This window comes from Salarias fasciatus, chromosome 13 (genome assembly GCF_902148845.1).
Source record: "Salarias fasciatus chromosome 13, fSalaFa1.1, whole genome shotgun sequence".
NCBI lineage: Eukaryota > Metazoa > Chordata > Actinopteri > Blenniiformes > Blenniidae > Salarias > Salarias fasciatus.
The window spans coordinates 11053476-11066493 of record NC_043757.1 but is presented as its reverse complement, the minus strand read 5'-3'; the positions used below and the strand labels follow the sequence as shown (position 1 = coordinate 11066493).

The 13018-nt window shown below is 44.7% G+C and overlaps 1 protein-coding gene across 5 annotated transcripts in view; it reads left to right on the top strand.

Annotated features, from left to right (window-relative positions):
• Positions 1-13018, top strand: part of fgfr2 (fibroblast growth factor receptor 2) — a 38728-nt gene that overhangs the window by 12653 nt on the left and 13057 nt on the right. For 3 of the 5 annotated variants that reach the window (XM_030107547.1, XM_030107546.1, XM_030107542.1), the window contains 6 exons: positions 2437-2606; positions 4468-4591; positions 8172-8362; positions 9480-9624; positions 11276-11475; positions 12194-12333. In XM_030107547.1, the coding sequence (XP_029963407.1) occupies positions 2437-2606; positions 4468-4591; positions 8172-8362; positions 9480-9624; positions 11276-11475; positions 12194-12333 (970 nt within the window). Of the gene's footprint in view, positions 1-2436; positions 2607-4467; positions 4592-8171; positions 8363-8624; positions 8764-9479; positions 9625-11275; positions 11476-12193; positions 12334-13018 lie in introns of all 5 variants that reach the window. The other 2 variants (XM_030107543.1, XM_030107544.1) reach the window with 2 other exon arrangements.

Here is a 13018-nt window from a genome sequence, read left to right as displayed (position 1 = left end):
ATTGAACAACACAAGCGAGTGAAAAAAGATGAGTGTTTGTCCATTGTCACGCTGTGGGTGGTATTAATGGAGGAGGCATGAGGAGCCTCTGCGGGGAGCTCTGGGTAGGTGAAGGAGGTGGGGGCACTGATGTCTGGATGAAGTTATATCGAGGGGTGAATCTTTGCTTTCTTCCACGGCAACAGTTTCATTTAATATTTACAATGCTAAATATTGTCATTGCAACGTAGTCTTAAGTATAGCCTACTGTACTTAATGTGTTGGAACTTCTTCTGAGTTTTGTCATGTGTCGTTCTTTTAGAAAGAAAGTTACATTGAAAGTCTGTGAAAGCCATAACGTGAAAAATTGTGTGTAGTATTAAGCTGGAAGGACGTGATCTCAGTAAATCTATAAAGATTAAGGTTTTCTGCACATTAATGTGGATATCCCCTTTCTGCTCAATTCTGATTAAATGCTTCATGCTCAATTTGAACTAACACTGCTCTCAAATGGTAAAGTTTGTCTTAATAAGTTGCTTTGATGATTCACTCATTACTGATTACATTTAGTGAAGTAAAATTTGCCATCAAAACAGCTAATGTTATCAGGTTACTTATCAAAATAAGAGACATGCAGGGTGTGTCGTTACAGTTCTCATGCATTCTTAAGACATGCCTAAGAAAGAAGACATCACTGAAACTATGTATGTATATACATTTCCCTGAAACGCTCCATCCTCACCATCTGCTGTGCATATTAGTCTTGTTCGGCTTGCACAGATGATTGGTAAACAGAAGGATATCATAGCTTAGAAATAAATTCTACAATGAAATACTACTTTAGGACCCTGGTGGATTCAGCTCTCCAGAGGAACTTGGAGAGAAAAAAAATTGACTCATAGCACTGGAGTTAGATAACCTCAGCTCACCCCGAGCCAGCTTAAGATAAACAGCCGTGAGTGGGGATCCGGATGCACGGGGCTTTGGGGGCGGCAGGGGTTCTTGGAGGCCACAGCAACTGCACCAGAGCAGAGCTTGGCCTCATCTGGAGCGAGGTCTGAGGGTCATCTCGTTTGAAGTGCTGCCCCTCCGGACAGGGAGCATGGGAAACAGCACCGCTCACCTTTCATGTGACCACCTCATCCTCTGACCCGGCTGCCAGTTAGGGGTCAGAGGTTTTTTTTTTTTTTTTTTTTTTTTTTTAAATAGGTGAGACAGTCTCACGACGGGCTGTTCAACACCAAATTTGTTTCTCTCCGAAGTGACGGGAGCGATGACAAGGAGGGAGAACGTTAGGAAATAAAGCTGAGAGGTGAAGAGGCAGGAAGAGAAGCAGAGATAGTGAGAGTGAGGAGGACGGCGAAGAAGGGGAGAACGACTAATTATAGTTTGAGCACTTACTGTACACATCAGGAAGGAAGGGCTGTGTTTACTGACTTTACTATCCAAGTATGTGCGACTTGTCCGGCTGTGCATGCCAGAGAAAACGATGGGAGGTGTCTGATAGTATGCAGATTGAACAGGCGGGAAAGAGCGTGAGGAGGAGGATGCTCGAAGCGATCGTTCCCCCGGGATGTGAGATTTTCATTCGCGGGTTAAACTGAAGTCAGTAGCGGCCTTATCTGCGGGTATTCCCTCTGTTGCTCATACTCCTGCTTTACGAAGAGGAAGTGATGGTGTGGAAGACCGTTTGGCTTGTTGTTTGACTTCGAGTTTCTCTTCCCCTCGGAGTCCCATCTGGTTAGGCAATCACCCTACCAGGTGCAGAGGGAAAGGGCGGGTGGGGAGGAGTGGGGGCTTGGAGGAAAATCCAGCTGACTGAGAGACAGAAATTGGGAAAGTAGAAGAAACAGGGGAATGGACAAAACATAAGGAAGGTGTAAGATTGCAGTAGGGGGAATGACAGTTCGGCGTTGATAAAGATCTGTGTGAAAATGGGCATCGAGCACGCCGAAATCCTTCGTTAAACGTGACATTCATTTTCTCCCCTGACAGCACATAATGATTTTTCAAGGGCGATAAGCATCCCTGGCCACGCCGTTCATATCTTAACCGAGTGACAGGCAGATAAACAGGGGAGCTATGGTAATTGGGGGAAGTGGAGGGAGGGCAACAAAAAGCTGCTAAGTGGAATGAAATGAAATTGAATGTGATGGTCTAGTTACCCTCTTGGCAACGCCCAGGTCTCCCCTCGGATCTGTCCAGCCCCCCTCTGAAAGACCCCGTCAAGCCTACAGGGAAAAGTGTGTGTGAGCGTAGAGCTCTGGGTTGTGTTACTCAGACGGCAGGACAGCCAGTGTTGTCGAAGAAAAGGTGGGAATGTTAGAGACTACACAGGTCTGGCTGACCTGCGTTGTACTCTTCTTCACATGTAGGCTCTACAGTTAAAATGTCAGTTCAAGGCCGCGATTAGAAAGCTTCACGTTGACTGAACGCTCACGGGCTTCTGGTTTGCAGGCCCTCCGTATTGGATCTCATCGGCGAAGATGGAGAAGAAGCTGCATGCCGTGCCAGCTGCCAACACAGTGAAGTTCCGCTGTGCTGCAGGAGGCAACCCTCGGCCCACGCTGCACTGGCTTAAAAACAGCAGGCCTTTCCGCCAAGAGGACCGCATGGGAGGGTATAAGGTAGGATAAACAGTCATACATCATCCTTTTTTATTACTAATGTCAACCCACTGCTTTCTCGCTCTCTTTGTTTATTTATTTTTTTGTGGATAATAGTACTTCTGGACTTTATTGCACGAGCACTTACAAGGCAACGCAAAGCCTCCCCCTTCCAGTCATTCTCTGGCTGTCCTTTCACCCGTTTTCCACCCTTGGCTGGAGAGACGGTAGGAGAGTAGACAGAGGAAACGAGGGCAGGGTTTCTGGTGTGAAATTGGAATTGCTCATCCGTGCGCCTCATCTCACCGGGATACTTTGCAGAGCTTCTCACTGTAACTCGAAATGCTTCTTTAACCCCCAACAATTAGAAACGTAAGCTCGGGACTGGAGGGTTAAATGCCCCCAGACAGTAACGCATAGAGAGAGTCGGTGCCGTCAGGGTTGAGCTGAGTTCAGAATGTTGAGGTAACTCAATCGGGGAGAACAGGTCCCACTGGCTTTGCTTACACTCGAGTATGTGATTCTATTGTCAGGATCTGTGATTTACAAACAGTCACTGAGTCAGGTAACACATAATACACAAATACCATACAGGTTGCACATTTACTATTTGCACATTAAGCATAGAAAAGCTAAAGTAATATGACAACAGCATACAAGCAGGATAAAACAACTTCTCAAAATTTAAATGAGAGTAGTGGCAAATGTTTATGATCATCCCTGGAATGTCAGAAAAAGACAGCTTTATTTAACTTGTGAAGATCTTTATCCTAATAGTTTTGATTTTATTTCTTAACATTTAGTGTTGATTTACATGTTCTGAAAGGATCTAATTCTGTCCGTCATGGGAGAGTAAATCCAATGTGCTTGTGTTTTATTTTGTCTTTGTGAAAGCAGAAAGCTTGAAAAACTGTTTCAACTGCGAGTGTGAATTCTTCAGCTGTGACAGAGAGTCTTTGGATCACAGTTTGCTCATTTATGTTCCGAAATTCCCCTCTTTGTTTCTTCAGACACCCAGCAGTAACCGCTTCTGCGATGTATGATCGAGTGGAATAACAGTTTAAACTGAGTTATGAAATCAATTTATGAAAAGGCTCAGTGATGCTGAACGAGTCCGAGGCTCCTGGTTAATGACTAATGGTTTATAAGGAAACACATCTCTGTGCCAGGAAAGTTTAGGAGTAGGGGATGTTGAAGTGGGCTGCTGATGTTGCCCCCCCCCCACCAATCAGCTTTTCAGTTGTCTCATTAAAGTGCAGACAAAAAAAAAAGAAAAAGAAAAGGTGACCAACGTGACGGAAGTGATACAATCAAGCTGTCAGATACACCGTGGGCACTTCATTTCTCTCTTTTTGTCAACAAACGTTGGACAAAAGCTGTTGCTGAGCCCAGCCCTCTGGCATAATCTCTCCATTGTGCAAAATGTAGGCCTGTACAAGCAGTTGCTTCAGTGTCTCTTTAGCCTGTAGACGGAAACTCTATTGTTATCTCACACCTGTGGATTCCATGCACAGGTGTAACTGTTTTTCAAGAAATAATGAAATAAAACCAGTGTTCACAAATGATATCAGTAAAGAATAAGAAAATAAACTGCTTTTCACCATTTAACAGCAAGTGATAATGAATAACTTTGTCCCATTGTTTTCATGTAATCTGTAGAGAGAGAGAGAGAGAAAAAAGGAAACATATTAGAAAGCCATTCTACTAATATCAGCCTGTCATCAACCTCAATATTGTTTGGTATCTCGCTCCCCCACCTCATGTCTTTCAGCCGTCCAACCAAATCCCCTCTTTCATTTTCTTATTTTAATCCTTCTCATTTAACACCAACTCTTTTTGCAAGTGCTAATGTCACCTGAACTCCTCTGCCTCTGGTTCCCAGGTGCGCAGTCAGCACTGGACCCTGATCATGGAGAGCGTGGTGCCATCAGACAAGGGCAACTACACCTGTTTGGTGGAGAATGAGTTCGGGTCCATCAACCACACCTACACGCTGGATGTCGTGGGTCAGTACTGCGCACAAAAAACACAGTCAGAGTACACCTGGTGAGGGCAACAGAGGAAGGAGTGGGGTTATGGAGGAAGGGGAGGCCTGGGGGAAAACTTCACAGTGAGAATAGTGTGTGTGTGTATGTGTGTGTGTGTGTGTGTGTGTGTGTGTGTGTGTGTGTGTGTGTGTGTGTGTGTCCTGTTTGATTGGCCAGGTGCACTGTGGATGCAGGTGGAGGTCAAAAACTGCTGCCAAGCATGTCGAGACTAAAGACGGTTCACACAATCATCAATCTATACGACTTCAGCTCTGCGGTTTATTGACTTTGGTTTGATAAACGAGCAGCATCAGTATGAAGCCTCATCATGCTGAGCTCCTCTAATCTCTGCTGTAAGACACAAAGAATGGAAAGTTTGAGAAACTTTCTCAAGAGCTTTTAAATCATGAAACTTTTTTGGGAAGTAAGGATTTTCTTTATCAAGAAAAAAAGTTAAGTTAAATAAACCATGATCCATCAACTACAAATAAAATGTATTTTAGATTCAGGATCCATAATATAAATTGAAGAAAGTTATACTATCAAACTTTTTTAGGATGTTTGAACTTGCATTAGATCTAAATTAATAAGAATAATCATTAAAAAAAAAAATCCCAACAACTCCTCTTTGAATTCATCTAGTAAAGTAATATCTCCTTGGAAAACCAAGAGGTCAGCTCAGGTGTGATGAGGACTCAAGCCGACAGCAGAGAGTTTAGCGGTTTCTCCCTGTGCTGGCCTCAGCACTATTACATCAAGTTCAGATCCAACTCACTCAACCCCTCTTTCCTGACCTTTGGAGCACACAAAGCAGAGAGTGTTTTTCTGCTCCGTTTGCAGAATCAATAGATGGCGGGGACAACAAGGGGAGTGGGATAAAGATAGTGGATCAATGTGTGCATGTGTGTTTGCGTGAGAGTGTACGCCGACTCCACTCCTGATTTGATGCGGAGCCGCTCCCCTTCGAGCTCACTCCCAACTGCTACATAAGCAATCGATACACATCAAAGTTTATCTGACACAATTCTTCTTGTGAAGCCTTGGTCAATGAAGCTGGACACAACCAGGATGGACAGTTTGATCCATGGAGGTGGACATGGACTGGACATGCATCCGTCTACAGACTATACTTTTATGATTACTTTGACCACTGCATCTGCACAGTTTAATTACAATCTCTTTCCTTGCTACCATAATGAGAAATGTTTTTATTGTATCAAACGCAGATTGAACGTCTATCGGTTTTTGCACAGGGGGAACATTTACGCTTGTGGTGAGAAACACATGAAGGTCGTCATATCCACACACGTGCTCCCCAACTCAGGCCCCCTGCTCTGCTTCCCTCTGGAGTTTGCTAAAGCTCTCCTTCAGACTGCATATTTCTGTTTTTGTTCTGTTTTATTGCAGAGCAGTAAACCCCCTCCATGTCTGGCTCCACAGCCACTGCCCCCTGCAACCTCTTGCTTCATTTTGCTCCATTATGTTATAGTGAAGTGAAGAGGGTGGGAGGGTGGGGGGGACGAGAAACGGGGAAAAAGGAGGAGAAAGAAGAACAGAAATGGGCTGTTTTCACTAGAATTGTTTAACCCAAATGACCTTTAGGATCACTGTTTATTGTTCCAACTGGACTCTGGAGAAAGTGGTACTCGAGCATCAGTGGCGGGAAACATATGGCAAGTAGGCAAATTAGGATTTAACACAGATTCTTTATTGTCATTCTAAACGGTGGCGCCAAGACAGTTTGTTGTTTAGCTGTCGTTTGTTTTTGTGCCACGCCACATTCTCTCTATGCCCATACCCCTCCCTGACCCTCGGGCCCACTTGTGCCAAGTCGCCAGTTTACCCAGAGTTCAGTGATCTTGCACGGGACACCGTAGAATGTCCCCCCCGTCTGCCTGCCCACGCTCGTACCTCTGTCCCACAACTGCTGCCATCACAAATTACTCCACAAATGACATGATTAGATAGTGTCAGTTTTGAAGCGGGTCACTATGTATCGGAGACAAACACTCAGCACAAAAGTGTCACAGAGTCTGTTGTTTGTCTTGACACAAAAATCTGCTATTTTTTATTTTTATTTTGCTTATCCATGGCTGAAAAAAAGAAAAGTTTATAAGTTTCCTTTACTTTATTTAACTTTATATCCTCAACTTGTATCCTACTCCTGCTCAGCTTTTCCACACACATTCATTCATATTCCCTCAAGCTAGACATGCCTAACTGCTTTTCCCCATTGTGAACAAGCTGTTTATACGTACACTTTATAATTTGTAATATGTGGATTTCCCGAAAGGTAGACGAGTTCCCAAAATGTGATTGCGTCAACATTTTTATTCCCCAACAACATGAAAAACACAAGTACGCAGACACACACATCTACTGACAAACACACAAGCTATTCCTTTTTCTAATTTAGGAAAAGACTGGACCGCAAACCTTTATTGTTTTGAGGTTTCTGTATAAGTATTTTCTTACACCACACACACACACTTCATATCATTTGGTCTTAGTCTGGGATCAGCTATAATGAAAGTTAGATGACATTTATAAAAAGTAGCGAGCGTGTGCACAATCATTTCAATTTTCAGTGAGAACACTTCAAAGTTTCCAGTTTTTTTCCTCTTTTGCCTGCTTTATTAAATACCATTTGGTGGGATTTACAGAGAGAGCGCTGGGTGGGGGACTAGCGGATTTAGGTTGATCGCTCATTTCTGTTTGAAAAATGAGAGAGTGAGAAAGCTTGTGAAAGATGGAAAGAAAAAAGGGGCAAATAAAGAGAGACAATAAACAAGGCGAGCTCGAGGAATGTGGAGGAAGGAGGGGGGGAGATCAGGAGAGAGAGAGGAAGGACGGATGGGAACCATCAGATCTGACAGATTTCAAAAAGATGGAGCAGGAAGACAAATCAGTGGAGACATTGGGGAGAAGTCTCTGCCTGCCCGTTTCGGCACTCTCCATCTGTTGATCCCCCTCCCCATCCCTCTGACTTTTTCCCTTTTTTAGTTGGCCTTCTTAAAGTCTGCCTCTCCTCTCCATCATGCCGCCTAACGCTCTGACCCTCCCCCATGACCCACCCCCAACATTACACACACACACGCACACACACACAACCCAAATCCCTGCACCTACCTTAAGGCTTTGTTTTGGAAAGGCACTGCAGCGCTGCGGGATGAGTGATGTCATGTTGTGCACGTGCGTGTGTACGTGTGTGTGAGTGCAAGTGGGCGTGTGTGTGGTTGCTGTCAGTGTGAGGGTTAGTGGGCTCCTCGGTGTGGCTGTGAAGCCTGGGTACGGCGTTTGAAAGGGGGCATTGTTCCACAGGACTCGCTCTGTTTGGATTCGCAGGCCAAGTGTTTGCTTGTAAAAGAATGCAGATAGCTTCACTTGTGTGGGGTGAGCTATGAAGGTGTGTCACTTTCTAATACTGGCACGTAGTTACGCTCAGCCCCTCTGTCCGTACATACACACAGAGATTCGAGTGTGGGATGTTGAAATGGAAAATGGACGCTTTCACAATCAGCATCCCAAACCTGACTCCCCGACTCTCTCTCTCAATCAGAACGGTCGCCACATCGGCCCATTCTTCAGGCCGGTCTCCCGGCCAATACCACTGTGCAGGTCGGTGAGGACGCCCGTTTTGTGTGTAAGGTCTACAGCGATGCCCAGCCTCACATCCAGTGGCTAAAGCATATCACCGTGAATGGTAGCCGATACGACTCAAACGGAAACCCCTACGTCAGAGTGTTGAAGGTATGTTTTCTTCTTTCCTTTTAGCTTTTCAGTCTATTCTCTTGTTTTCCCTTCCCAGTTTCCCCCTGATTGCAGGTTTTAGGGTGATCTTCAGAAAGTAGTGAAGTAACGACTTGTATTCCCTCCCTTCTGAGCAGATAGGTTTGTTTTTCCTCGCTGGCTCATGTCAGCGATTCCCATCTTTCCTCTAGATCTGTGTACGGTGGCTGAATTCAGGATGTCTTGTTTTCACATCTGATGTTCATGTGTGTGTGGATTTCAGCGTTCAGGCATTAACAGCTCAGATGTGGAGATGCTCACCCTCACCAACGTGACCGAGGAGGATGCTGGAGAGTATATATGTAAAGTCTCAAATTATATAGGCGAGGCCAGCCAGTCGGGTTGGCTCACTGTCATCCCAGGTAACCCCTGAGACCTGATCCAACAACCCCCCCCCACCCCCTTACCTACCGGTGTGGTTTCCTGGGCTTCCAACCCTGACCTGCTGTACTGTGGTGGTTTTTTTTTGGTGGTCTCTTGGTGGTCCTGGGGTTCACAGACCTTTTCTCACTCTCTCTCTCCCAACATTACACCCTTGTTTCAGCTCCTCCCTCCTGTTGCTGAGGCTGGTGCTGCCATGGAAGCACTGGTTGGGCCTGCACGCCTGCAACACTGAATTTGTCAGAGCTACTGTTAAATTGTCCAAGCCGTGTCAAGACGGTGTGGTGTTGCAGTGCTCTCCATGCTTTCTGTTTGTGCATGTGTCCAGTCAAATGAATATAGACTAGGCTCTGGGATGGGAACCTTGTGGTGATGGGAACCTTATGAAGTGTTTGTTTTTGTTGTGTATGTGATATTTTTTTAATGTTTTGGTGGAATATTGGGCTCTGTCAGTGTTTCCTTCTCACACTGGAAACATCCTCCACTCTAATATCCTCTCCTTTAGATGAAACCTCAACAACGGAGACCATCCAGCTGCTCTCATTTCTCTATTGGTGTTTTGGGTCTCATTTTTCTCTCTCCTCTCTCTCTCTCTCTGTCTGTCTCTCTCTACCTGTCTATCTTTCTATCTCTCTCGCTCTTGCTCTTTTCACTACTCATTTTCCTCTTCTGCCCTCCTCTTCCTCTCCTCTCCCAGACTGCAGGTGTTAACACCACAGATAAGGAGATAGAAGTTCTCTACTTGCTCAATGTAACATTTGAAGATGCTGGGGAGTATACGTGCTTGGCGGGTAATTCTATTGGGCTCTCCTATCACACTGCTTGGTTGACGGTGCTTCCAGGTATATACACTTGTATACTGTCTCCTCTCTTTTTTTCCACTCTCTGGTCTGACACATTTGAATTATGCCATTGAATGACCTTCATGGAAGGCAAGTCCTCCTTGCGGAGTCTGTGACGCTCAAACATTAGATTTCCGTGATCAGCCACCACAGTCGACGACCCAGACAATGAACTGCAAGAGCTGATTCTGTATTACTATCTGGATTGAGTGGCTCTCAGCAGATAACGGACAGTTTGCAGACCACTTCTAATCCTGAGAGTGTAGCTTCTAGAGCAGCTCCAGTGTCTCCAGACTCCAAAAGGCAGGGGTCATTTGTCTTCCACCTATTTTTCCTCTCTTGTCTCTCCTTCTTGGTCTTTCAGTGCCACATTTTGATTTTGAGTCTTGCATGTGAACAAAATCTACAAATTTCCTCTGCCTCTTTTCTGGCTCTGATAATTGGCTCCTTTTAAGATCCTTATTTCGTCTTGGAATAAAGATTGAAAGTTAAAGCTCAACGCTTGCGTCACGTTGGCATAGCTTTCTCAATTATCAGAGCCAAACTTATACACTTTAACCTAATGAATGTGAAAAATGCATGTTTATGAATTTGTGTGGGAGTCTGCTTATCAACTTTTTTCCTATTTTAGAGCATTACTATACATCTAAAGTGTAAATACACGTATGAATCGATCAGATACCTACAGTATACTGTCAGTGTATGCACAAGTTGACTTCAGCTCATTCAGGTGATCATTTCTGTTTGACTTTGAGTCAGAAGTACACTGGGCATTAAATGAGATTGAAAGCTGTTTGCAAACAAAAGACATCATGCATCAAAATTAATGTTTCAACAAGATGACAGCACTGTTTCCCTGTACACAATACAATGCAGTGATTACAAGAAAGCCATTTCCACTGGGAGTACTATGCGGTATTTATTGCCCCCGATGAGCTCTTTCTGGACCGCTGGCGCCTGTGAGGCTGAGACTTAGTTGTGTATGTCCTGTGGTTTTTTTAGAGCAGCCGATAAGAAGGCAGGCAGGGGTAACATGCAGCTTCTCCTCCAGCTGGCTGACGGGTTGTTTAGTTGGACTTTTTTTGTGGTCTGTAGGGCTATGCATTATGGAACAGGCCATTACTATGAAGCCTGTACACACACACACACACACATACACACAGACACGAACGGCCCATTTCCTCGACAGGAAGTCCGGGTCATATACAACTGCGAAAGACACCGGTCTCCCTTGTTTGCCTTCTGAAGTGAAACGCGTATTGTTCAGTCGGCAGTGGTTGTGTGTTTGTGCTCGCGTGTCCTCAACATCAGCAGAGATTGCAGACATACGCAGGCACGTTTTACTGGCTGAGGCAAGATTCTGAATCCGTTCATATTTTTAAGCCCGTGTATGAGCCTGTGAGATTATTTGAGGAAAGCATCTGAGCCGGTACTCCGGGGAAAAGAGAGTTGTAGATGCTGCACAATAATTTGTGTTTAGTTTTCCTGCCAATGATGATTACTGTTATGTGTGAGTCATATTCAGAGCATCCGTGTCTGTTTACCTGTCTAATGCATGTGTGTCTCTGCAACTGTGTGCGTGTGTGTGTGTGTGAGAAGAGTGAAATTGAGTGTCCTCTGTCTGATCACCGACTCTTCGTTCCCCCCTCAGCTTATGAGAAATCCCCAGGGCCCCTTTCTCCAGACTACGTGGAGATTGCAATATATTGCGCCGGAGTCTTCCTGATTGCCTGCATGGTGGGCATTGTGGTGGTGTGCCGCATGAGGAACACCGCCAAGAAACCCGACTTCGGCGGCCAACCAGCGGTCCACAAACTGAGCAAGCAGATCCCCCTGCGCCGCCAGGTAACAGAAAGTAGATAAAGAGTTCTAAAGGCATCTAACACCCCTAGAGGACAAAAACACAAGAAATACTGAACAGTGAACTCGACATTACACAGGATAGAATGTCTATATATATTAAAGGATGCATGCTTGATATTTAATAAACTTAATTGCAGTTTGGATTTGGTACACAAGATAATTAGAGTCATCATGGTATCTACTTCAGAGGTCCTTCTGTTGTGGTATTGTAAAGAATCTGAGTCATTTATGAGGCATGCATCAGTGGGCAAGTCAGCGCTGCTGTTTGAAATTGCAATCAGGTTTTTTTGCCATGTATTTAAGCCACAGTTTTCCCTCAAGGGAAACCAAAAGGTACAAAAAAAGAGTGTTGGATTACATTCTGCAGAGCAACTGATTCCTGTGTCAAGGTAAGGTTAGGGTGGAGAGAGGAGAGACGCGCCCCGAGGACTGTGCCGCAACTGAGAGATTCACAAACGTACATCAAAATGATCATTGTTGCTCACCTATCAATCATCTTTGAGATGTAATCTCTGCCCTGGAAATGTTATTTTCAAACACATACTGAGAAAACATGAACATAGTCTTATTATTCAGTCATATTTATTTTGCTAATTTCAGTAAAAGAATCACACATCTGCACATTGTCCCTCTAGTGATGCCTTGGAGCTTTATTTGACCTATGAACCCAGACAGCAGTGATCAGCCACTCTTTCTTCTCCTTTAGGTGTCGGCAGACTCAAGTTCTTCCATGAACTCGAGCACACCGCTGGTCCGCATCACAACACGGCGAAGCTCTGCGCACGATGAGCCAATTCCCGAGTACAACCTTCCCGAGGATCCACGGTGGGAGTTTGCCCGAGACAGGTGAAAAGTCTTTGCTCTTTATGGCCGATTGCTCCCTTTCCTTGTGGTTCTACTGTATTTCTTGTTTCCTGTTTCACATTATGTACTACATACAAATTAAACTTTACAGCATATTTATCTTTTAGTTTGTTTTCTCTTTTCAAAAACTTGACTTTTTTCTAGTTTTAACGACTCAGGAAGATGATTTGAATTTGTAATTTCGATCTCTCCATAACTGCTAGGCATACCATTTTATAATAATACAAAACACATAATTATGCAAATCGGTGTCAGCTCCTGCATAAAGCAGTTAAAATGTTGAATTGGTTACTGAGGTACCACTCTCATCTGAAAAGAGTCATCATAATAACACACCCTGGATCGAGTACCTGTTTGACATTACGGATAACCGCTTCTAGCACTACACCCACAGCCTTTGTCCTGAAATCCCAAAACAAAAAGGTGCACGTCAGTGGCTGAAAGCAGAAACATCCCAGCACAGAGCGTTGGTCGGATCGTGTCCCAGCCGCCAAGTTATAAGTTAATTGCTCTAGGACAGGTGAGGAGTGCAGGCAATAATGACTAACTGTTAAATAATCGTTGCGGTGGCTGAGATGAAGGCCGCTGATTCATCTGTTGGTTCTGTTGTAAAGCGACCCGAACTTGGCACCCTGCCTCCGCCGCGTCTTCATGACAGCAGCTGCTA